General features: G+C 39.2%; 1 protein-coding gene across 6 annotated transcripts in view; it reads left to right on the plus strand.

The window, feature by feature from the left end:
- The window catches only part of ADGRB3 (adhesion G protein-coupled receptor B3), an 880,860-nt gene that overhangs the window by 846,415 nt on the left and 7,173 nt on the right, over positions 1–27,272 (plus strand). For all 6 annotated transcript variants that reach the window (XM_063442965.1, XM_063442970.1, XM_063442966.1 and 3 more), the window contains one exon: positions 8,146–8,250. In XM_063442965.1, coding sequence (XP_063299035.1) covers positions 8,146–8,250 — 105 coding nt within the window. The remainder of the gene's footprint in view (positions 1–8,145; positions 8,251–27,272) is intronic.

Raw genomic sequence — 27,272 nt, forward strand, 5'->3', positions numbered from 1 at the left:
ACTTGAAAAAAGAGATGAATAAAAATGTAGCTTCAGTAGATGCTCTTGGAGGTCAATTGTGGACCTTGAACTTGAATACACCATTAGTTATATGTACTCCCAGATGATACAGATTTTATATGGATGGCTTAGATTCAACAAGCACTTGGGAGCAATCTTACTAAGAAGTGCATAAATTATTGGAAGCAGTTCGTCTATGTATATATTCATCCAGTGCATGTTGAAATGCATTCTTTGCTCCATGGAGTTAAATGTTATCTCAAACTGTAAGAGATCATCTTAACCAGCAATTGCTAGCTATAATTTCCAGGTTATTATTATATTTATTATACACATTTTGCATTAAGTTAAACTGACACTGCATCAGAGCGAATTCTAATTATAACACGGTGTATAGGTGTAATTAGAGCACTGGGTATACTGCTATACTTGGTGCTGTGATGATGTAAAGTACAGCAGTATAGGTATCATCTTTGAGGTTGGCGTAAAGCAGGAGTAGGTAGTAGGCATCCCTTCAGCACTACAACTCGCATACTGGTCTTACAGCCATAATGCTGACAAAGCATCATTGGAGATATAGTCCACAACATGTAGAGTACCGCAGTTTGCCTACCCCTGACATAAAGTTTAGGTTAGGGTTTTTTGGTTAAAAGGGTCCAATGCTTGCAAAATGCTGTGGAATGTTACTCTTTGCATTCTTCTCCTATCACTACATATTCTTTTATCTTAACATTCCCCCCCCCAAACTGACCTTACCTTAACCATCCCCTAATATATGATGTTAACAGCTAGTTGGTGTAATGGCCTAACGTCTTTACATTCTTTTAAAAATAATAATTTGTAATTGAAAAAGTAATGGAGAACAACTAGCAATATGTCATGTGATCACAATCTAATATACTAAGAAGTATAAGTAACACAATGATACAATTATTACATTACAAATATATGCATCTCAGTACCACATACATTTTATTTTGCAAACAAAAATAGGAGCAAACCCAGCAAGAATCATGGTGAAAATCTAAAAGAAAACAAAGGTAATAGGGATTAATCAGAGACAACATAAATAGATATTGTACTTATACAGAAGTTAGAAAAAGTAACGTAGAAAGTACGAAAATAATTTGAAAAGAAAAGTGGGAAGATGAATGAAGAACTTCTTAGAATATAAACAGCAGGAGGACTGGTTATGATAAAAGAGAACATAATAGTTATTAAAGGGGGAGAAACTATGAAGTAAAGTTTGTAAGGACCATACAAATCCATTCATACACATAATTCACGTGAAACTGTGGGGTTACATATTTCATGAGTTTCCAGGATTCTTCGCAATCTTATAAACTTGGAAATATTACACGCACGCATCACGCAAGTCAATGCAGTGCTGTCTTACCTGTATGACCTGCTGCCTTTAAAACTGCAGCTGACCATTAGGACAAGATGGCAAAATCATTAATGAATGTAGTTATTTGGCAACTTGGCGAAATGTTTAAAATGTCAATAAATCCATGGTCTTTACATTATGTCCGTAACAATAAAAATGTGTTATTAGCTTAATTACACGGAACGAACAAGTCTCACATAATCGTACAGTTTCTAAACACAAAAAAAATACATATGTTGCATTTTAAGTTTATGCATTCTGAGACAAAAAGTTAGGAGATCTCTAAATAAGGAATGAGGGGTGGTAGTCACCCAGGATATACAATGCAGCTAGAATGCTCTGTATGCAGATGCTTAGTCTGTGAAGTAATCTATTCATTGCACTTTAAAGGGACACTGTAGACACTGTAACTTCATTTAATTTAAGTGGTTGTAGTGTGTTGGAGTTCCCTGGTGCCATCCTTCAAATCAGTGTTAAACTGCTTTTAATGTTTTAATACGAGAGGTCCCAGCAGCTCATCTTCCCTGTGCTGCTTGGGTTAATGAGGAAGCAGTAGCGTGAGCAGAAATGGGCAGCTGAGGTCAGTGCCCATTTAGGTATGAATCGGTATGGCTAGTAGGAAGTCTTCTATTCCATAGCCACACCTCCAGTATGCATGACTATGGGAAGCCAGCAAACCTCATTCTGTGTTAAACTGCTCAAAAATGGTTTAATACTAATACAAAAGAGAGGGACAATGCCAGGAGACTCTAGGCAACTATAATCAATCCAATGTCATTAGAATAATTATAGTGCCTACATTGTCCATTTAAGTAATGCTTAAGTTATGAAATCTGCAGTGGATTTAGAAAACCCAAAGACAATGCTTTTCATGAAAACTAAATTTGGATTCAATAATTTAACAAATATACAAAATGATCCTCAGTTTAAGATCATGTGGCCCGTTGACTTAAAATAGAACATGACTGATGGTTCTATTGAACAAGACTGATGACATCCTCATGGTTTCTTTGGTCCTTGTGTAGGGTTTATCCACAGAAAAGCACTTGGTTTTTACCTGATAAATCGCCTCTATCTCATCAAAAATAGAGAAATCTGTGCCAGTTGCCAGTTCTCTTTAAAGTTTGCTAACTGCAAAGCTGCAAAGCTGCAAAATAAAGGGAAATAAGCTTGTTTCTGGTAAATAATCCATTTGGAAGTAACCTAAGAAATGAATATGTCCCCAAAGATACTAATGTAGGGAAAACTAAATGTACTTGAGGGTAAACAGAGCAGAAATCTGATCAATTAGTTTCAGCAGCATTGAGTGTATGTCCCTTAAGAGTTAATTATTATGTGGCACCGGGGTAAACAATGGGAGCAAGTATAGCAATGAAGCATCATTTCTACTTCGTTTAACTCTTTAATTGTTTTTTTAGTTTAAACCGTTCATCAACCAACTACTTCCACTTCAATTTAAGGATAAAACATGGTAAACAAACAATGTATCGAAGCATAAGATCAATATACATACAAACAAGAATATTGATAAAGATGGTAGGACATGCTGATATAATATGCCATAATTGGTACCAGACTTAAGATGTAAAACAAAAGACAAACCAATATAAAATGCTTATTTGCATGAGGGACATATGAGAATTCTATTAAAATGTTATGTAAATCTTCATATCTGTACTAAACATATTTAATATTTCTACTCTAAATGCATACTGAGAAATTCTTATTACCATATATTACCATGCTTGGCAGAAGGCTGATAGCTTCCGCAATACAGCCACTATACATTTATACAGCAGTTCCTAATGAAAGAGATTCCTGCCAACTGTTGGACTACATGTCCCATAAAATTCAGCTAGACAAGATTTTATGTAATATGCTTGACTTCTATTGAGAATAATGAGAAAATTATAATTGCCTAGGCCCTTTCATTGTTTGAGGAGAGCCCACTCTCAGATGATGGTGTATCTTTTTTTTTTATTAGCACCTAATGTTTTATTTTTTTCATATTGTTAAAGGGACACTATAGTCACCCAGACAACTTCAGCTCAATGAAGTGGTCTGGGTGCAAGGTCCCCCAGGTTTTAACCCTTAAAATTTAAACATAGCAGCTTTTGGGAAACTGCTATGTTGTTGTGCCTAATCATTAAATTCATGAAGCACCAATATCCAAAAAGTAATAATCAATTACCTAATAAGGTTCATAACAATATTGGCGGGCACACAACCCAGTTCGGGATGAGTATCTTGGGCTATAGGAAAAAGAAACCACACAGAGACCAAGTTGCAGATAAGAATTCACATCACACTTTATTGTCCACGAGGGGACCCAATACAGAGTAAGCTTAACTCTCATTAAGTAGTTGCATGCATTCACTTCAAAACAGCTTAGTATCTAGATATATCAGCTTAAGTATATATCACCATTAGAGTGGCTTGGTTGTGTCCTCTGCACGACTGTGGGAACTCTGACAGTCAGGCTTGGAGGGACCCTCTCTGGGAACAGCAGAGACCAGCAACACGCGTCCGCATTACAGGTGGGTAGTTCTCCAAGTGAGTGTCAAGTTTCTCCGTCTTTTATACCTTTTACCAAGTTTGTAACTTTTCCAATATTTCTTATCAGTGCAGCCCAGCATGTATCTTGTCATGCGCATTAAGTAATCAGTAAGGTTGATCAGGCCAGTCATGACCACCCAAGGCCCATGCCAGACACATGCAGTATCTTATTATATCTATGTCCCTACTCTTATCTTTCTAAACATTGTTGGTGCCAGATCCCTCTTTTCAGCACGTGGGCCTTTTTGGATATTGGCGAGACATGCTATGGAATATTTTATGCAATGTTATCTTAGTTGAATTTCTTAGAATTCACAGTTTAATTTCTTAGTGCGACACAGTTTAAGTATTTTATGCAATGTCATCTTAGTTGAATTTCTTAGTGCGGCACAGTTTAAGCCAAGTGCCATCTTAACTATCTATAATAGATGAATTTGCTCATTAGTGATCAATCAATCATGCTTAATTAGTTAATTGGAATTTTATCACAATTATCACATATGTTTACATTGCAGGGTTAATCCAGCCTCTAGTGGCGGTCTTCCTGACAGCCGCTAGAGGCGCTTCTGCAACGCTGGATGCGAAAATCGCATTCAGCGTGCAGAACGTCCATAGGAAAGCATTCAGAAATGCTTTCCTATGGACTGTTTGAATGCGGGCTGACGTCGGTCACCAGCGCAGAGGGAGCTCGGCGCTGGATTAAAGTAAGTAAAGTAACTGAAGGGGTTTTAACCCCTTAGCAGCAAGGGAGGGGGGGCCCTGAGGGTGGGGGGGGACCTAAGGGTTATATAGTGTCAGAAAAACAAGTTTGTTTTCCTGACACTATAGTGACCCTTTAATATTTTATATATGGCTACAGTTGTGGGTTTTGCCTTTTGTATTAACAGTATAAAAAATAGGTTTCAAGGTTGAACTTGAGTCTTTTTTCAGCTTAGGTTACTATGTAATTATATCATTCATTAACATGGAGGCAGTTTCAGCCTAGTCATAAATATGAATAATAATACTAAAACCCTACATGTTATATCCATACTAATAGAATGAAGACTACTTAATCTACATGACTTTCAAGATACAAGATGGTCTAGTTATTTGTTTTAAAAAAAAAAAAAGATATAATTTCTAGTGCTTGTTCAAAGTCTATGAGTCTCTTCCTTCTGGTTGATGTAGAACAGGAATGCAGCTCCAGAAGATTGCGAGTGCATTTTCTTTCTTTTATTTATAATCACCAGCATCAAAAATACTACACCATATTCTGTTTTATTTGCCCTCTTGTTTTGCATCTCGCTCCATCTTTATTTGAGTTGAGAACACTTGTGAAGGTGCTGCTTCCCTGTATTCCCTTTCTAGTAAATAATATTTGATTATTCATTTGCCCATGGGTTAGCTATGAGTCCTCTCACCATAGTAAAAATATTCTCTTGAAAAAGTATGTGGATGTGAAGTTGTTGCTGTCCTTATTATCAGCAGCACAGTTGTGTTTGGCTTTCTGAGCTAGCACAAAATACCCTCAATATTCATGAACATGCATCTACTACTCATTGGGTTATTCAAGAAATAAGAAACTGGAGAATTAACAAGGGGATAAAATGATATGGACAAAACAGCTGTATTGGGAATTATTTTTCAGGTCGGCAGTTTTTAACCGAAATTTGCAATCCCCATGATTCACAGTTTAGTGAATTACCCTTTGAGCTTCTGTAGGCATGATGGAAGATATTTATTTAACCCCTTAAGCGCTACAGAATATGTTGGCACTATATAAATGCCGATAATAATAATAATAATAATAATAATATAATAATAAGAATAATAAATAGACAAGCAACTATGTACCATCATAAAAACCTGACATTTAAAGATCCTACTCTAAAATATAATTTCATATAATTTAGTGCTAAGGTTGCTAACTGGCTCATTTAATCCCTTTCCTCATATATTGTATCGTAATCCCTGCATATCTAATGTATAATATTTACAAAATATCTGCTTATCACATGCCAAACAACTACAGTCGATGGCACTGTATATCGAAAATGACTACAAGCCTTCCTTCAACGTTAAATCTTTAATATGGTTCAGATATCACTGAATCATCATTAGAAATGCAATGTAATTCCGTCCAAAAGGAAATATGAGAATTTGGAACCAAATTATGCCATGCGTCTCACAACAAGACATTTCCGTATATCTCAATCCAGAAACCGCTGCCTAAAAAGAGGCTCGATTTCAATGGCTCTTCCACTGCATAATTCATTTGTTTATCAAGTTTTTTTTTGTTGTATCCTAATGAATTTAAACTATAAACGGGAACATCGATCTGGGTAAAAAAAATTAGCGGGAGTGAAGCGTCTATTAAGGTATCTAGTTATCATAGTTACGGCATTGAAAATAAAACCTTTTTCTATATAAACTAAGTTAATTTTTTTTTTCCTCAAAAATTACAACTGTAAGACGGAAGAAAAATATATTTTTATTAATTTTTAGCACTTGTGCATAAGCCACTTTGAGTAACAAAAAGAAGGTAAATTGCACCTGTCTCTTCAGTACTTTATGTCTGTGGAGAAAATGGTTACGGTGAAACAATTAGGGATTTATTTTATTCTAATCCTTTTTAATCCTTCTTACTTTTCAGTGTAGTCTTAAACAGCATAGCACAATTGTCTGTTTCCTGTTCATGTCAGTTTGCATAAAATTATATGTTTTTGTAACAATGTCCTTTGTAACAGGTTGTCAATGTCATTGAAGTTTCGATTTTTTACTTTTCTTGTCATCCGCATAAACCTTTATAAAGAGTACTATAAAAAATAATGTACTAGGAAATCAACTATTTATTTTATAAATGCAGTGATAATATTGTTTTTTTTATCAAGGCTCTTTAGTCTTTAGTCTTGCCTATGATGGATAAACGAGATTGAAAAGGCTTTTAGAGTAATAATTTCATATCTTATAGCTAATATTATTTAAATTGCATTTGATTGTTGGAAAAACACTGCTTTCATTTAAAGACACTAGCAATTCTGTTCATTCCTAAGGCATATAGATCAATGATGAGAAGCCAATATTTCCACATAAAATCAGTGTAGGAGATCTTGTAAAACCCTGTAATGATTCTTTGCGAAAATAAGAAACTTTTTGCTGCCACGGTGAAAATGGTTCGGAAACTGGTACGTTTTTAGTTCACCATTAAGCAGGCAGGTTCATTGAAAGCTTGCAACTGCATATTTACATATTTTTCTAACATTACTAAGGACTTTTATAGGGCATCTGCTTCTGTGAAAGAATCAATGGTTGTTTTGTTTAGCTTTTTATTTTTGTAAAAGTACAGAATAGCAGTTCTAAGAATGGTATTAGAAAAGGATAAGGATTTTTGGTAACCATTTCAGTCAATAAAATCTATCATATAGATGTAAGTTCTTAAGGAGCTTATTACATCTATTATTGCCCAAGTGGAATCGGATCTACTGAGATACAGTGTGTTATTAAGCACATTACCTTAAATAAACTTGCAACAAGGCAACATTCTAAACATTACATTTAAACTAGCAAAACATTAGAATTAGTTTTACCACAATTCTAAACCAAACCAAATGTCGCTGGTTAGTAGACAAGAGAGGAAAATGGGGGACATTATGTAATAACATTATACTTACTCAATTATGTAATAACATGATACTTACTCTATGCTGCCCCATATTTATAAAGCTGCTGTTTACTGTTTACTGTCTTAAATAAAGTTTCAATATTTGAATTTCACCAAGCTAACCCTATCACTCTTCTTTTTCTAGTGAGTCTACTATACAGATAGTTTTCCTGTCTGCTAACATTCAGGAGAACAGACAATATTTGCAAACTAAATTGACGGTTGTAGCTGTTATGATTCAAAATTTGCAGATTAGGCCATGTGTGTTCCTCAAAGATACAAAGGAGTGTCAATTTAAATTCGACAAACAAACAATAGTTAAATGCCGTATAGTTTTAAGCAGGGGAATTAAATGTAAAGTCACAAAAATGATATTATAAAATAATCGTTTGGGGAGATTATATGTGATGTGTTGTTGCTAAGACGTATTTAATGATGTGTTGCGTTTTAAAAACTAATCTTATTTAATGGGATATTCTTAAATATAAGATTAAGATATGAGCTTTGTTATACTTAATTACAATTAAATATTAAATGCAATTAATTATCTCTTTCACAGAAGGTCATGCATACTAGAAAAAGACACATGGAACTTTTTCAGGAATTAAATCAGAAATTTCAAACTTTGGACAGATTTCGGGATATACCAAATACTGGAAGTTTGGTAAGTATGTTACATTTCAAATTCTGTATGTTACTTTTTTATGAATTAACAAAATTAATAAAGATTAGAAATGTTAAATATAATGTAAATAAAACTGCTATTGCAACATGTAAATTGGTGAAATATAAAAGTAAGTTCAAACTGAATTTCAGATTGTTGGCCGAAGTAGTCAAACTAAAAAAACATTCTTCAAGTAAGTTGACATTTTTTTTTAGCTATTTTGTCTTCAAATTTTAAAATCATATCAAATTCACTCTGAATTTCTGGCAATTTGTGCTTTAGCAGATATCCCTGTCTGGTTCTTTTCTTAATACTTGCAGCAAAGTCTGTTTAGAAAACGTATATTCTTTGTGAGGTCAATGCCTTTTACGATGACAGCTGAGCATAGATTCTGTTAGTTATCTGTAATTAAAGCCTGAGGTCTTATTTACCTTTATAAGAAGAATAAAATGAGGTGCTGCTAGAGGTTACATTAAAAGCCTATTAGAAATGGTTCAATTATACAGCACTACTTTATGTGAAACAAAATAATTGAGGCTTCATTGTTGCCTAGGCTTACCCCTGTGCCACCTTCCATATACACATAGATTTAGATAGAAGAAATGATCCATCTAGCCTGTATTTGTTCTTCTGAATAGATATATACAAGCACTCTTAAGTATCTATAATATATCAATTGTTACTGGTTCTGCTGCAGTGATAGTTTAGCTACTGTCTACATTGTTTTCTGTAAAATAGTATTACCATTGCCATTAATCTTGGATCCTTCCAAAGTAAACTTACAGGCATTAAAAGTATTTATATTTGTCTTGTTATGTTGTGCAAACATTCTAAAACATATATTGTAAAAGTAAAGTGTTGCACTGTTTCAAAAATGCTAAAAGTATGTAGCCCTGTAGAATTGAGTAAGAATGATTAAATACATGATAACATAAAGGTGTTTTATAAACATATATTGTTTTTGTTTACTTCCATGTCAAAGAATTTTTTTTTTTTAATTTTAAATGTTATTTTAATTTTTAACTGTTAGCTTTTTGGAACATCACTAAAAAGTCATGAGTGTACACCAATTAGTACACATTATCAATTAATATGGAAATGCTATTTCTATAGAACAGATTATAGATGCTCCAGTAATAGTACAGCCATTTCAGCTTTTATTACATTTATACGGGTCAGAATCTAGCTTTTCATTAAGCTTTAAAATATTTAGCATTCTTCATTTACTTTGTTGCAGAAATTGGATATCTCTACATTTAGCCTGATTGCTTTTGGGTAATTAAGTTGGTTCTTTTTACCCCCAGAATGAATTAAAATGTAATCAGGATTGTTCACAATTACAGAATTTCAAAAGTATTTGTCTGTCTGTTTGTCTGTTTATCCCCACATACATTATATATATTTATATTGTTTTTTATTATTATTCTTGTTTCCTCTATGAACTAATCTGGCCTTTCCTGACACAGTGGTCTATAAAAAAAAAAAAAAAAAAAAAATACAGCATAGACGAGTATATGATTCCATATATATGAAAATGCAGCCCAAATTATAGGTTCTACAAGTCAGTTCATTAGTAGCAGCTGGATTTGTTTGATTTTCCAGCCAGAATTGTATTTTATTATTTCATTGCTATGTTGTGCCATTAAAATAGTATAAGTAATACAGAAGCAAGTTATGCAACCACTGATCACAGATGTATCTAACAAAAAGGTTTATAGACTCTATAATGGCAACACTATTCCTTGAAAAACGAATATTCCCAACTCCCCACCTATGCAAGATGAGGTTACCAGTCACTATGCTAAACCATTTCAGTCCTGCAACGGAATATTACAAAGTGTTTCCAATCATCAACGTCAATCATCCTCCTGTCTGAATGTAATGGGGATGATCCTAGTAGTCTAGTGGAGAAGGGCTGATGAAAAAGAACACTGTCTGCTCCAGTGTCTCTGCTCTTTTGCACTGAGACACTGTTTACAAGGCTCCAAAAACACTGAAAGTTGAGCAACAGAACAGTACCAATTGACTTGGTGCTGGAAGGTGTCTACTTCCCTGTTCCAGACAATTTGAAAGTATGACTTGAGAAAGGCTGTCTTGTTTCGGCTGAAACTTTGTCATGCCTGGGCCTGAGCTGCCTTTGAATCACTGAAGTATTCCTGGAGACTTGCTATTGCTTTTTTCTGGAGCACCACAATTATTACTGTTGTTCCATATTTGATGTTTGGAGATGTGTGCTGTCTCTGTTTGATATTTAGAAACAATTTGAAAGTATGTCCACTACCACACTGGCAGAAATGGAATACTATACCAAGCACTGGTTTTATTGATTGGATTATATGTCTTCCCTTGAGGAGCTTGTCCTACTGCAGTCCATAGAGCGGGGTCATGTGAACTTAGAGTGTAGGCTGCCTGATCTATGTAAATCTCAATTCCAATGCTACCTGAGACTCACACCTGGTCAGTCCTCCACTGTAGTACCCCAGATATCTTATGTTTATTGTTACTTTCTCCACTACCCCTTCTTTCCCCATTTTGCCTTTTTGTCACCTCCTCTTTTTCCCTCATAAATGTATTTGTATTGCAGATAACAGTCCTCTGCTAGTGACCCAAGGGCTGGACCATATTGTGACCTCTGAGGTTGTTGACTTGCGTTTATGACTCTCACTGTGTAGCTGTATACATGGACTTTCTGTTTTATGATCTCTCTACTTAAATGGATAACTTAGATGTTTATTGTATAGCGCCAATTGTGCCATCTATGCATCGATTGATTATATTGATTCTCTCATACTGTTATATGAGAGTAAATGCTATCTTCTTTTTCTTCATTAATAAAAGTGATTTACAAAAAAAAAAAGATATAGAAAAGTAGTTACTACTTTTAAATTATTATACTTTGCAAACCAAATTTCCCTTTTAACATTGAAAGTCGGTCTTTTTTTTTTTTTGCCTTCATCTTTTATTTGTTATATGGGTCACATCCAATTAAAGCAAAAAGATAGGTTAAATTAAATTCTTGGCAGCTACATAGTTCTTTTTGTGATTACACCAGTCATACATTAAGTTTCTTATTTGCAAAAAACGTGCAAGCTGTACTTTCCAGAGAAATTAAAATGAGCCTTCACTAGATGTTGAGACAGTGAAATTCCAAACCACTTAATGCAAAGTTAGTATATTCCATTCTCTGGCATGAGCGTTACTTGATTTAAATGTTTAATTATTATTATTTTTTTTATTTATTGAGGATGTGGAATTGGAATTCAGTAACAATTCAAAGTTATCAGCAATGCTAAAAATAATATCCTATATTTTATCTGTATTTTACAAACATGTTCAAGAAATGACTTATTTATTCAGCATCAACAATACATAACTAAATACTAGTGTCTTTATCTGCACTAAATCATCCTTCTCTAACATTTAATTACGTCCCTCTTTTCATTAAAAAAAAAAAACATAGCATATAACAACACACTTGGATTATCACTGATGTGTGTTTAGTTTATATTACAATATAATATTTTTGTTCTTTAGATTTTATAATTTAGATTTCAAATTCACTTTTAGCTACAGACTTTTATTTCAGCAACATCTGACCAAGTCTACCTACAAGAAAAGTGAGCTTCTGAAGGATCCATTGAATTGGTTATTTAGGATTTACTTTTGCTATTAGACCTCTTTCCATGAAATTTGCTAGTTGGAATAGAAGTTGTACAATTTTTCTACTGCACTGTGAACAATGTATCATGAAAATGTAGTATCGTACTGCAAAGCTACTATATGCAAAAGAAAATTATTAGCATATAGATTATGATAAAATGTTATTAGTACATGATAAAAAATAGGCCTTTTCTTCGTTACATGAAAATCTCTCAGCTTAAAAAGAAAAAAAAATTCTAAGCCTTTTAGTGATTTAAACAGATCTTTAATGTACATTGGCAGATAATAATGATGACTCAAACTTTACTTTTATAAATGTGCCAATTCTGCAGTGTAAGGTATTAAACTAAAGGGATATTACACAACAGAGAATGTGGAGAAGGTGCCAATGACACATGCAGAGGAGCTGGATAAGGGGACACATACATACTCAGAGGGACTGGGGAAGGAGACAAAGAGACATTCAGAGGGAATGGGAATGGGGACAATGACACAAACAGAGATGCTGGCAAAGGGGACAATGAGAAAAAAGGGCTGGGGAAGTGAAAACAGAGACACTCAGAGCAGCTGGGTAAGGGGGCACATACATACTCAGAGGGACTGGGGAGAGACATGCAGAGGATCTGGGGGAGAGATATGCAAAGGAGTTTGTGGTAGAGACACAAAAAGGAGCTGGGGAAAAGACACAAAAAGGGGGTGTGAAGGGACACAAACAAGGGCTGGGGAGAAAATGACACACAAAGGGACTGGGGAAGACACACACAGAAGGATTGGGTGGGAAAGAGATACACAACGGAGTTGGTAATGAAAGAGACACACAAAGGGGCTTGGGGAAGAAAGAGACACACAAAGGGACTGTGGGGAGAAAGAGACAAATAAAGGGGCCAGGAGGAAGAGACACACAGAGGGTACTGGGGGAGAAGAGATGCACAGAAGGGTTGGAGGGTGAAGAGACCCACACAGGCCTTGGGGGAAAGAGACACACAGAGTGGGGAAAAGAGACTCATAAGGGCCTGGGGGAAGAAAGGGGCACAAAAAGTTGGCAATTGGACACAAAAAGTTGGCAAGTTGGCAACAAAAAGTAGTTTGTCTTGCCCAGGTTGCAAAATAGTCTAGCACTATCCCTGCTTCAAATATATCTACCTATCTGTCAGTTTTATATATCAGTCATATTTTATTTATGTTAATGATAAAGGTGGTGGAGCCAAGTAGTAAATTTACATTTCTAGTTATTAATACACAGTTGTGATTAAAAGTTTGCATATTACCTTGGTAATATATGTACCATTTTTTAAGAAAACATGAGTGAGCAGGCAAAACACATTTCTTTTATTTCTTATGGGATTCATATTCAACTGTAGGTTATAACAGAATGGCTCAATGATAAAACAAATCATGGTAACAAAGGAAAAAAATAAATGAACCCTGTTCAAAAGTCTGCATACCATTAGTTCTTAATACTGTGTTTAGCATCAATGACAGCGTGCAATCTTTTGTAATAGATGTCTATGAGGCCCCTAATTCTTGCAGGTGGTATAGCAACCCATTCGTCTTGACAAAATGCCTCCATGTCATACAAAGCCTTTGGTCATCTTGCATGAACCGTACATTTGAGCTCCCCCCTCCCCCCCCCCCCCAATACATCAGTGAGCCACCACCATGCTTCACAGTGGGAATGGTATTCTTTTCACTATAGGCCTTGTTTACCCCCTGTCCAAAGATAGCGCTTATGGTTGTTGCTTTTGGTCTCATCACACCAAATGACAGTGTGCCAGAAGCTTTGAGAAGTGTCAAGGTGTTGTCAGACATATTGTAACTGGCCTTTTTTGTGGCATTGGCGCAGCAAAGGCTTCTATCTTGCAACTCGTCCATGCAGCTAATTTTTGTTCAAGTGTCATCATGTTGGGATCCTTGAAACAACCACACCATCTTTTTCAAGAGCCGCCTGTATTTCTCCTGAGGTTACCTGTGGGGTTTTCTTTGTATCCTGAAGAATTGTTCTGGCAGTTGTGTCATAAATCTTTGTTGGTCTACCTGACCTTGGCTTGATATCAAGAGATCCCCAAATGTTCCACAGTACTGACTGGCATTTTCAAGGCTTTGGATATATATTTTTATATCCATTTCCATATTTATAAAGTTCCATTACCTTGTTATGCAGGTCTTTTGACAGTTCTTTTCTGCTCCCCATGGCTCAGTATCTAGCTGTCAGGGTACCTGAGGCCTCTACCTCTAAGGGAGGTAGAGACTTGGTGGTTTATCCGTCCAGGCGAGCTGTTTCCCCCGTTCCTCGCGGTTCATCCAGTCACTTAAACACCGGCCGCGAGGAATCCACGTCCTTTTCTAGCAGGACGCTCAATACGTGACGTCATGACGCTATCACGAGCGACCTGTCACTCAAGTCTCCGATATCCAATCGGTACTTGTCAGAGGCGTGATTACCATCCAGAGCCAGGGTATTTAAGCTTACTTCTCACTTCAGCTCATTGCCCTGTCGTGGTTCTAGCTTGTCTAGTCACTCAGCGCTCTGGTATTCTTGTTTGCTCTATTGGTTTTGACTCGGCTCGTTGTACTACCCTGCTTCTCTGTTATCCCTTGACCCGGCTTGTCTCTCGCTTATCTGTCTTCTCGTTCCCTCGACCTCGGCTTGTCTCTGACTATTCTCTATTACTCTCGGTACGTTAGTCCGGCCATTCTAAGGCCCGGTATACGTACCTTTCCTCTCTTTGTACTCTGCGTGTTGGATCCCTGTCCCGATCCTGACATTACGACAGGGCCAATGGATCCTGCAGGTACAAACAGTCAGCTTGGTTCTTCGGATTCCAGGTTTGACGCCATGGAGCATAGGATGGATCAGATGGCTTTGGCACTACAGGCACTTTTGTCCCGTGCTAGTAATCCACCTGAGGAGACACGTACTCCTTCTAGTTCTCCTGCAGTCTCAGGTCTAGAGGTAGCCACTGTAGGTGCTTCTTCCCGTATTACCCCACCAGTACGTTATGGCGGGTCACCGGAGAAGTGTCGTGGCTTTCTAAACCAGATTAGCATCCATTTCGAATTACAACCCCGCTCTTATCCTACTGATAGAGCGAAGGTTGGATTTATTATCACTCTACTCATTGAAAAAGCTTTGAGATGGGCCAATCCTTTATGGGAGAATGATAACCCACTAGTCTATAATTATAATGCCTTTGTAGCTGCGTTTAGAAGAACTTTTGACCCCCCTGGTAGGAAGGTCAATGCAGCTAGATTACTGTTGCGCCTTAGACAAGACAATCGAACACTTGTGGATTATGCACTAGAGTTCAGGTCCTTGGCGGCAGAAGTTAAGTGGAACGAACAGGCTTATATAGATGTGTTTCTGAATGGGTTATCAGATGTAATTCTTGACGAGGTCGCTACTAGAGAACTCCCTGAAAATTTGGAGGATTTAATTTCTTTTATATCTCGTATTGATGAACGCTTAAGAGAGAGGCTGAACACTCGAGATAGGACCCGTAGACCCTCCTTTAAACTAGCGCCTACCTTTCAAATTTCTGAGTTCGAGGACTTACGTATTCCTGAACCTATGCAGATAGGCAGTACTCATCTCACAGAGAGTGAAAGACAGTACAGGAGAAGGGAGGGCTTATGTATGTATTGTGGAGTCAGGGGTCATTTACGCCTAAACTGTCCCAATCGTTCGGGAAACGCTCGCACCTAAGTTCCTCTAGAGGACAGGCCTTGGGTGTTTCTACTTTGTCCTCTATTCACAACTACAAAGAGCTCAGGCTTCTGTTACCCGTTTCTTTAAAGTGGGAGAAGGGAGTAGTTAAGACTATGGCACTAATCGATTCTGGAGCTGCTGAGAGCTTTATAGATCAGGGTTTTGCTGCCAAGCATGCTATTCCATCCCAGTTAAAAGAGACACCACTGTCCGTTGAGGCCATCGATGGTAGACCGTTACTTGAGCCGGTTATTTTCCATGAGACCATACCGATTAACTTAACTGTTGGCATCCTACATAGAGAAGACATATCCTTACTGCTCATTTCTTCTCCGTCTATTCCCATAGTGCTGGGGTACTCCTGGTTGAGGAGACATAACCCTATTATTAATTGGGAGTCAGGGGAGATAGTTTCGTGGGGACAGAATTGTCAAGAGAAATGCTTGCGGAAAGTCTCACCTCTCGGCTTAACCAATACAGCGGCTAACTCTGATAATCCTACAGAGACACAAATTCCGTCTCAGTATCTAGATTTAAAGGCTGTATTTGACAAAAAGAAAGCCGATACCTTACCCCCACACAGGTCCTTTGATTGCAAAATTAACCTACTCCCTGGTACCATGCCGCCCAGAGGTCATGTATACCCGTTATCTACGAAAGAGAACTCAGTTCTAGAGGAGTATATTCACGAAAATTTAGACAAGGGATTCATTAGAAGGTCCTCCTCCCCTGCCGGGGCTGGATTTTTTTTTGTTAAAAAGAAGGATGGTTCTCTGAGGCCTTGTATTGATTATCGAGGTCTAAATAAGATAACCATTAAAAATGCCTATCCAATCCCCTTGATTACCGAACTCTTCGATCGTTTGAAGGGCTCTACAATTTTCACCAAGTTAGACCTCAGAGGGGCATATAACTTGGTGAGAATCCAGCAGGGACATGAGTGGATGACGGCATTCAATACTCGATATGGTCACTATGAATATACTGTTATGCCTTTTGGGTTATGCAATGCACCAGCTGTATTCCAGGATCTGATAAATGAGGTTCTTAGGGAATTTCAGCAAGATTGCGTCATTGTATACCTAGATGATATACTCATTCATTCTAGTGACATTGAGATTCATCACAAGCAAGTCAGGAGGGTTTTGCACAAGCTTCTCCAGCATGGCTTGTACTGCAAGTTGGAGAAATGTAGCTTTTATCAAACCCAGGTAACCTTTCTCGGCTATGTGATCTCTGGGGAGGGATTTAAGATGGATCCGGATAAGCTCCAATCCATTCTTGAGTGGCCTTTACCCAAAGGTCTTAAAGCCGTACAGAGATTTATTGGTTTTTCTAATTATTATAGGCGCTTTATTAAGGGCTATTCTTCCATTATCGCACCTATCACTAACATGACCAAACAGGGGGCTGATACTAAGAATTGGACTACTGAAGCTCTCCTGGCGTTCAAAACTCTCAAGGAGCTTTTCGCTTCCGCTCCAATTTTAGTTCACCCCGACACTTCTCTGCCTTTTTTACTTGAGGTAGACGCATCAGAGACTGGTTTAGGTGCTGTCCTATCTCAAAGGTTGGGTGTTGATAAACCATTACATCCATGTGGATTTTTCTCTAAAAAATTGACCGGTACTGAGAGCAGGTATGACATTGGTGACAGAGAATTACTAGCGGTTATCAAGGCTTTGAAAGAGTGGAGACATTTATTGGAAGGTACTTTACATCCTGTTACCATTCTGACAGACCACAAAAACTTGTCTTATATCGGAGAGGCCAAACGTCTGTCCTCCAGGCAGGCTCGTTGGTCGTTGTTTCTTACCCATTTCAATTACGTTCTGACTTACAGACCTGGGTCAAAGAATTCTAAAGCCGATGCTCTATCTCGCCAATATGAGCCCTCTGCCTCAGTTGAACCACTGTTGTCCTCCATTGTACCCAAATGCAATATTATTGCTAATACCAGTCTCAAAATTCATTCTCCGCTACTTGACCAGATCTTGAAGTCACAACATCTAGCTCCTGGAAACACTCCTGAGGGAAGAAACTTTGTTCCTCCTGAACTTCAACTGGAGCTCTTACAATGCTTTCACGAAAGTAAAATAGCTGGTCATCCTGGTATTCGCAAGACATACTCTCTGATATCCAAGGATTTCTGGTGGCCTTCACTTCGAAAAGATATTGAGGAGTTCGTCGCAGCTTGTGAGACTTGTGCCAAGACTAAACTACTTCATGCATCTCCATGTGGTTTGTTACACCCCTTGGACATTCCTGAGAAACCTTGGTCCTGTTTGTCCATAGACTTTATCGTTGATTTGCCTGCTTCCAAGAGACAGACTGTTATTCTCACGGTGGTGGATAGATTTACTAAGATGGCCCATTTCGTGCCATTACCTAAACTTCCGACTTCTCCTGAATTGGCGGAGATTTTTGCGAGAGAGGTTTTTCGCCTACATGGGATTCCTTCAGAGATTGTTTCTGATAGAGGTTCTCAATTTGTCTCACGTTTCTGGAGATCCTTTTGTTCTCAAATGGGCATCAAATTGAACTTCTCCTCTGCCTATCACCCTCAGTCTAACGGAGCTGCTGAACGTACTAATCAAAAGATCGAACAGTATCTACGTTGCTTTGTTTCCGAACACCAGGACGATTGGGTCGGTCTGATTCCTTGGGCGGAGTTCGCACACAATAACCTTGTTTGCGATTCAACTCGCTCTAGCCCTTTCTTCATGAACTATGGCTTTCATCCTTCGATTTTTCCTTCGGTTTCCTCTTCTCAGGGGATACCGTCGGTTGATGATCATGTCGCCAACCTGAAGAAATTATGGGATCAGACTCGGCAAATTCTATTACATAGTTCCTCGCTGTTCAAGAAACACGCTGACAAGCATAGAAGAGCGGCTCCTGTTTTTGTTCCTGGGGATAGGGTATGGTTGAGTACCAAGAATATTCGCCTAAAAGTTCCATCTATGAAATTTGCTCCTCGTTACATAGGCCCTTACACGGTTCTCACTCGTATCAATCCGGTTGCGTATCGCCTTGCTCTGCCACCTGCCTTACGCATTCCTAACTCCTTTCATGTCTCCTTGTTGAAACCTCTTATTTGCAACAAATTCTCCTCTAAGGCCTCCTCACCTCGTCCTGTTCAGGTGGAGGGTCGGGAGGAGTACGAGGTCAGCTCCATCATTGACTCCAGAATTTCAAGGGGAAAATTGCAATATCTGGTCAACTGGAGGGGATATGGTCCTGAGGAGAGGAGTTGGGTACCTCAGGAGGACGTTCATGCTTCTCGCCTTCGCAGAGCATTTCACCTCCGCTTCCCATCTCGCCCCGGTTCATTCCGCCCGGTGGGCGTATCTGAGAGGGGGGGTACTGTCAGGGTACCTGAGGCCTCTACCTCTAAGGGAGGTAGAGACTTGGTGGTTTATCCGTCCAGGCGAGCTGTTTCCCCCGTTCCTCGCGGTTCATCCAGTCACTTAAACACCGGCCGCGAGGAATCCACGTCCTTTTCTAGCAGGACGCTCAATACGTGACGTCATGACGCTATCACGAGCGACCTGTCACTCAAGTCTCCGATATCCAATCGGTACTTGTCAGAGGCGTGATTACCATCCAGAGCCAGGGTATTTAAGCTTACTTCTCACTTCAGCTCATTGCCCTGTCGTGGTTCTAGCTTGTCTAGTCACTCAGCGCTCTGGTATTCTTGTTTGCTCTATTGGTTTTGACTCGGCTCGTTGTACTACCCTGCTTCTCTGTTATCCCTTGACCCGGCTTGTCTCTCGCTTATCTGTCTTCTCGTTCCCTCGACCTCGGCTTGTCTCTGACTATTCTCTATTACTCTCGGTACGTTAGTCCGGCCATTCTAAGGCCCGGTATACGTACCTTTCCTCTCTTTGTACTCTGCGTGTTGGATCCCTGTCCCGATCCTGACACTAGCTTGCTCAGTGCATCCATGTAAGAGCTAACAAACTCATTGACTATTTATACACAGACACTAATTGTAATTTAAAAAGCCACAGGTGTGGGATATCAACCTTTAATTGCCATTTTAACCTGTGTGTGTCACCTTGTGTGTCTGTAACAAGGCTAAACATTCAAGGGAATGCAAACTTTTGATCAGGGCCATTTGGGTGATGTCTGTTATCATTATAATGGAAAAAGGAGCCAAACAACAATGTGACAATAAATGGCTTCATATGATCACTATACTTGAAGAAAATACTTTTTTTGCATCATCAGTCATATTTTCAAAATCAATGCCAAAATGTCTCAATTGCTGCAAGGATATGCAAACTTTTGTGCACAACTGAATTTAGAAACATAGAAACATAGAAACATAGAAACATAGAATGTGACGGCAGATAAGAACCATTTGGCCCTTATACAGTTGTAGTTAAAATTATTCAGTCCCAAAAAAATCAGCTTTACTGTCAAATGTACAGACTTTCAGCTGTTTTCAATGAACAAATCAAACAAAAGCAATTGAAATAGCTCAACACAACAAATGCTTCAAGTGGTTTCCCCAAATTCAACTGAAAATGCAACTTATAATGACTTCTTCAGTTTTAAAATTATTCAACCCACTCAATTAAATATCTCACAATAGCACAAATATGCAAAACAGGTGTTGTCTCAAGCACTCCTGATCCAACTAATAAATCTCTTCATTAGTTGCCCTTGGTGTGCTTAAGCTAGAAAACTTGAAATACCTGAACTAGCTAAGGGTTAGTTACATGTTATGTTTGACTGCATGTTAGAAATATGGCTGCAACCAGATTTCTGAGAAGGTACGTTGAGAGAAACCCTTAAGTGGCTGCAGCAAAACTTAATGGCAACAGGCACTGAGGTTCCAGTGAGCCCAGTAAGATGCATACTAAATGCCGAAGGTTTCCATGACAGAACTCCAAGACGTACAACACTACTGATCCAAAAGCACAAGAGATGATGGCTCCAATATGCTCTAAACCATATAAAAAAGCCACATAAGTTTTGGGATTCTGTTCTGTAGAGTGATGAAACAAAACAGCAACTTTTCAACACAATTGAAGTATGTGGAAAGCAATTAAATTCATTAACTTATCGGGAAATACTAGGAGAAAATGTAGTGGGTCTGTGAGGAAGTTGAAGCTTGGGCATCATTGGACCTTCCAACAAGACAATGATCCCAAGCATACAAAGCATCAAATTCCACCAAGGCTTGGTTGCAGAAGAAGTCCTGGAAAATTCTACAGTGGCCATCACAGTCACATGATGTGTACCCTATATTAAATCTCTGGTGGGAATCGAATAAAGCGGTTGCAGCACACAAGAATATTACTGAACTGGATGCCATTGCTTATGAGCAATGGGCTAGGATTCCTCAGGAATGGCACCAGAAGATGGTGTCTGGCTATGCATCTTGTGTGCAGCAGGTCATAACAACAAAAATATACTTTATTAACTACTAAAGATGCTTGCCATGGGGGTTAAATATTTTAAAACTGGAGAAGTCATTATAAGTTGCCTTTTCAGTTGAATTTGGGGTAACCACTTGAAGCATTTATTATGTTGAGCTATTTTCAATTGCTTTTGTTTGATTACATTGAAAACAGCTGAAAAAAACAGTCTGCAAATTTTGACAATAAATCTTATTTTCAATGGGGGTTGAATAATTTTGATTATAACTGAATGAATATTTGTGATTTCTGTGGGAAAAGCAAGTCTTATGGCTTGACTGGTGTGCAGATTTTTGTTTAACATTGTATTAACTATCCACAGACTTCAGGTGGAAGGGGTTTTCATTCACAATTTTTTCCCCAACATAACCTTTTTAGTATATATATATATATATATATATATATATATATATATATATATATGTATTAAGGCAATTTTGCCTGGATTTGTGGGAGGTGCTGGTTTGCTACCCCTAGCCTACTTAAGGCACTCCCCTTACCTTGCTCCTTACCGTTCGAGGTCAGCGTTGAATGAGGATCCACTTCTGGGTTCTCTCAGACACCATCTTGGTTTTCTTACCCACGAGTTTCTCCACGGCAAGTGTCCAGGAATCCTCAACGTTTCAGAGGCAAACACCCATCGGGCCACACGTTAGCCAGCCGCTTCGCATGTTGCATAGAGAGGGCCTCACCTGTCACTCCCTTCCCCTGTTTTCTGTCTTACAGTCACCGGGAGGCCTAAAACTCCTGCCACTACGACGAGTGGCCTCAATAACCCCTTGCGCCAACGCATAGATAGAGCCTCTCAAGCTGCTTGGCAATTAGCAGGGCCTCATCTGTCACCAAACAAGTATAATGTTTCGCCATCCGGCCTAGCTAGCCTGCCAGTACAATTTGGTGGTTTCATATACTAATTAATGGTTTTGTTAATAGTATGTCTCAGGAAGGGGTAGAGGATTTCTCCCTGCCTAGCACCCTGGCTAGAGCTGTCACTCCCACACAAGGAGGAGAGCTAGCTAGTCCAGCGTCGATCAGATCATGGACGATCCCGCGTATAACCATGGAATTGAGGAGACGACAAATCCCCTACCCCGCTACAGCAAGGAAAGCAGAACTTTTCATACTGCTACGTACATCTACAAATAACATGGATCCCGGGGAAGGACCTAGCCAGTCCAACCCAGGAGACATACATGCCATGTTGTCCTCACTCATGGCGTCCATGAGCAAGGTCAACTCCAGGCTGGAGAAACTTGAGTCAGTCATCACGGCCCTTACTCTAGCAGGGTCACCCGCTGCTGCTTCACAAGCACCAGCCGACTTGTCATTAGTTGCTCCAGCCATCACCCTGGATGACCAGGAAGTTAACCCAGCTCATATGATACCTGAGCACATAAAAAGGGATATCCTGGAAGGTAAAGACGTCAACCTGGATTCCCTGTTGATTGCCTCGCAGAATATTGTTGAGAATAAGACGTATGCTTATGATGGTGTATCTGTTGTTGTCAGATCTAGGGATGCCCGCCTGAACAGAAAACTGACTATCCCTGAATTTGTACTGGCCTTTGGTATTTACAGGGATGTCATCTGTGCGGTCTATCCCAATAGAAGAGAGGAGTTTGATCTCTATATGCACAAGCTGGTAGACCTGGGCAACAAATATGGTGGTTCAGCCTTCTATGACTACCATAGGTCTTTTTCTGCAAAAGTGTCTGGAGCCTTCTCCCAGTATGAAACACGGTCCAACTGGGGAAGGATTGATACCTTCATTTTTTGCAGACACTTTGCAGGTCTAAGAACACCGGCTTGTGCATACTGCTCCTCCACAGCCCATACTATAAATTTTTGTCCCAACACGGCGGACAAACATGCCTCCACGCAAGGAGCTAGTTCCTCTGGTGCTCCAGAGAAGTTGTCAAGAGACAAACTGGGACGCCCAATCAAGTTTCTGGGCAAGTCCCAGATATGTAATAATTTCAATGTTGGGTCTTGTAATTATAGTGGATGTAGACTATTGCATGTCTGTTTAAAATGTTTTAGGGCACATGCAAAGACCATGTGTCCAAATAAAATGTATTCCAGGCCTTACCTAACGTCAGTTAATATGCCATTATTTACTGCATTTATGTCTCAGCACCCATCTAGACACCTAGTAGACTTTCTTATCTCTGGTTTAACAGAAGGCTTCCATACAGGTATCCTACACATACCAGCCGGAACTCTGGAATGCCCTAATCTACAATCCGCACAACACAACCCCACAGCGGTTGACACCCTCATAGCCCAAGAAGTGGCTGAGGGGTTTGTATTGGGGCCTTTCAAAACTCCCCCATTCATAGAATGGCACACTAACCCCATTGGTATTGTTACAGGGAAATCTTCCCAAAAACAGAGACTCATCATTGATTTATCGGCACCCCACTCATCGACCAACCCCAATCTTAACTCCCTCATACCCTCTGAGGAATTCTCCCTGCAATACACCACCATTGATCACACCATTACCGCTATCATACAAGCAGGGGTTGGAGCCTGGCTTAGTAAGACCGACATTACAAGCGCCTTTAAATTACTACCAATCCACCCCACACTGTGGCACCTGCATGGCATCAAGTGGTTCGGGAACTACTATTTTTTCTCCCGGTTAACTTTTGGGTCCAAAAGTAGCCCAGCTATTTTCGACACATTTGCCGAAGCCTTGTGCGGGTTACTATTGAACATAGCCAGATGCCTATGTATTACATTACCTGGACGATTTCCTACTGGTCGAGGAGAATACTTACCCTCCTACTAGTCTCAAAGCTACCACTAAGCTATTTGAGCAACTAGGTGTACCTATCTCCCCTAAGAAAACAGAGGGGCCAGACATGGTTATCACTTTTCTGGGTATGCAATTAGACTCCGCCACAATGCAAGCGAGCCTACCACACAATAAGATAGAAAATATTCTCACTTACATAAACAGCTACCTTCAGCTCGGTACTTGCAACCGCAAAGAGCTACAGTACCTGCTGGGATCACAAAATTTTGCTATGCGCATCATACCTCAATGTTCCTCCCTCAATTGACTGACTCATCTCCTACTATTTGGTCAGATGCGGCATCTACCACTGGTTTTGCAGCAATTTTTGGGAACGAATGGCTTTGGGGCAGCTGGCCTTCAGCAGTTCAGGATTTGGAAGGTTTTTCCACTACCTCAGCTCTTTTTGAGATCTATCCCATCGTGGCGGCTGCCGTAGCATGGGGTCATTTATGGGCTAATATGCCAGTGCGTTGTTACTCAGACAACCAGGCAACCTGTCACATCATCAACAAAGGTCGTTCCAAATCCCTTACGATCATGAGATTTCTGAGGAAACTCACTTGGTTGGCAGCTTGTCATAATTTTTTCCTATGTTGTTTCCATGTTCCAGGTGTATGTAACACAGCTGCTGACAATTTGTCTCGCTTTAAATTTCAGGCATTTCATCAAGCACTCCCGTCAGCTGCACCCACAGCCACCATCACTCCAACATTTCAACAACTCATACTGGACTAGAAACCATCATGCAGCATAGCAGGACATTGTCCCAATTGGCACTTTCAAACAATACACACAAAACATACAACAGGGCTTTCACACTATTTAAAAGATTCCTTCTGGAACATAACATCATGCAACCATTTGTTATGACATCTTTTTGGGGATTTGCTTCTTTTTGCCACCTTAAACTTAAAATGTCATATAACACCATCAAACTCTACCTCACTGGCATTCAACACCACATGCTAATCCTACACCCAAATGACAACAGTTTCATGACCTCTCACCAGATTAAGACCATACTCAGAGGTATTCAGAAATCAGAACCCACTCATACAGCCCAGAGGCTACCCATAGATAACCATATCTTCAAAGCATTATCTAACCTGCTTGACTTAAAACCATTCAACACCAATACAAATTCTATCATCAAAACAGCAATATACATAGCTTTCTATGGATTTCTAAGACCTAGAGAATTCACGACAACCACCACGACCCAAACTACTCCTTTCCTCCTCTATTCCACTTGACAAAACATATGGATCATTACATCCTGACTTTACCTCACTCCAAAACCAGTCAGCACATACCCGTAAACATTCCGTACTATCCCACGCACAACAGATGGTGTCCCATCAGGGTTCTTGATGCACACATACAGCATCATAACTTACTGCCCTCACAACCATTACTACAGCTGCAAGGTTCAGTACTCACCACTACAACCTTCTTGACCTACGTCAGGTCCTTGCTCACACAACTGGGCCTCAACGCAGCCAACTACTCAGGGCACTCCTTTCGTATAGGAGCCGCGTCCACAGCCTCCAGTGTCAACATCCCAACTCATGTTATCAAAACACTGGGGCGCTGGAAGTAATCTGCTTACTCACGGTACATACCGAACCCAGTACAAGAATTAAGGGATGCTTTCAAAAACATGTCTGGTTGATAAATGTATCTGTATTGGTTGTCTGTAATAAATTTGATTACTTAATTTTTGCCCTCTTATTTCTCAGGCCTACCTCATCGTCGGTTCCGGCACACCACAACCGACTTGCTCTTTTGTTATCCTACATTTATTTATGGTATTTCACACTGTACTATCATAAGCACCTAACACAAGTATTAAGGCAATTTTGCCTGGATTTGTGGGAGGTGCTGGTTTGCCACCCCTAGCCTACTTAAGGCACTCTTACCTTGCTCCTTACCGTTCGAGGTCAGCGTTGAATGACCCTCCCACCACACCACATTCTAACATTTATTTATTTCTATCTTTCTTTCCCCGGGTTGGCCCTCTTCTTTCTCAGGCCTACCTCATCGTCGGTTCCGGCACACCACAACCGACTTGCTCTTTTATTATCCTACATTTATTTATGGTATTTAACACTGTACTATAATAAGCATCTAACACAATATATATATATATATATATATATATATATATATATATATATATATATATATATATATATATATATATATCCAGAGCAGGGAGGTGACCAGTACTCACAGACTTTTGAAGTTAAAAATATATTCTTTATTAAAGATGCATTAAAACAGGATCAACGTTTCAGTCCCCATCCGGGACTTTCATTAGGATCAGATACAAACATCAAAGGAAGCATTATCGTTTATACAAGGAGAGAATCAAACCAAAAAGGACTTACCCCAGGTGCTGTGACTAATGCCGCTAGCGTTCCTGAGTGCAGTGTGTGCATGCGTTTACAAACTCGGCCCTCACGTAACATGCCGACATACCGTATGTTACCAAGACAACAGGAGTAATATCTAATCACCAAGGAAACATAAACAAACACCCATTGTGCTTTGGAAGATAGAAATTAGAAATAGCAGCGGTAGCCAAGGCATCAACTGCCAAATTGCACCAGACACAAAACATGGAAATATATTTTGAACTTCAAAAGTGCTGGTCACCTCCCTGCTCTGGATATATTTCTTCCCCTTGACTTCAAGCACCCGGCCACCACAACTTAAGCGTGAGTGCAAGGAATCTCTGGAATATATATATATATATATATATAGAAGGCGTTTGCCTGAAATTGTGGGAGGGATTTTATAGCTATTTAAACCCAGCAAATCCCCTTACTCACCTGTCTGCGACGATTTCGGAAATCCCTCTTCCGGGTGTCGCAGACCTCTGACGTCATTTCCGCCTCGACACGAGTACGCGTTCGTCAGCGTTCAGCAAGTTTCCAATCGTGAGTACTTTTCAAACGCAGTTCGGATTTCGCATTTACTTTCACGCTTCGGAAAATAATTATTTAGAAGAGTTCCTCTTCCGAACTGCCCGGCACCCTATTATAAATCGACTTCTTAACGATCTAACGCCCCTTTAACCCACTTTATGACATCCTCGGCAGTCTATCTCTTAGTGTTTCTGAAACACATATTTTTCATGTATTAACTCGTATTTATTGCGTGCTAGCACATCCTACAGTACTGTGCAGGTTGAAGGTGTTCTTTCACTATACAATTATATTTGCATAATTGTGTTACTGTACTGTACTGTACAGAGTACACCGTCGTGAATTGGAATGCTATCGTGCACTCATTCATACCACACTGTGATTTTTAATACTGCACACAACTCAACTGTCTAGGATTTTGTAAGACATATATATGGGGACAGGGCACAAATAGGATGATAATCCCATACACAAGTATTATATATCCATCATAC

This window comes from Pelobates fuscus, chromosome 2 (assembly GCF_036172605.1).
Source record: "Pelobates fuscus isolate aPelFus1 chromosome 2, aPelFus1.pri, whole genome shotgun sequence".
In the NCBI taxonomy this organism is placed as follows: domain Eukaryota; kingdom Metazoa; phylum Chordata; class Amphibia; order Anura; family Pelobatidae; genus Pelobates; species Pelobates fuscus.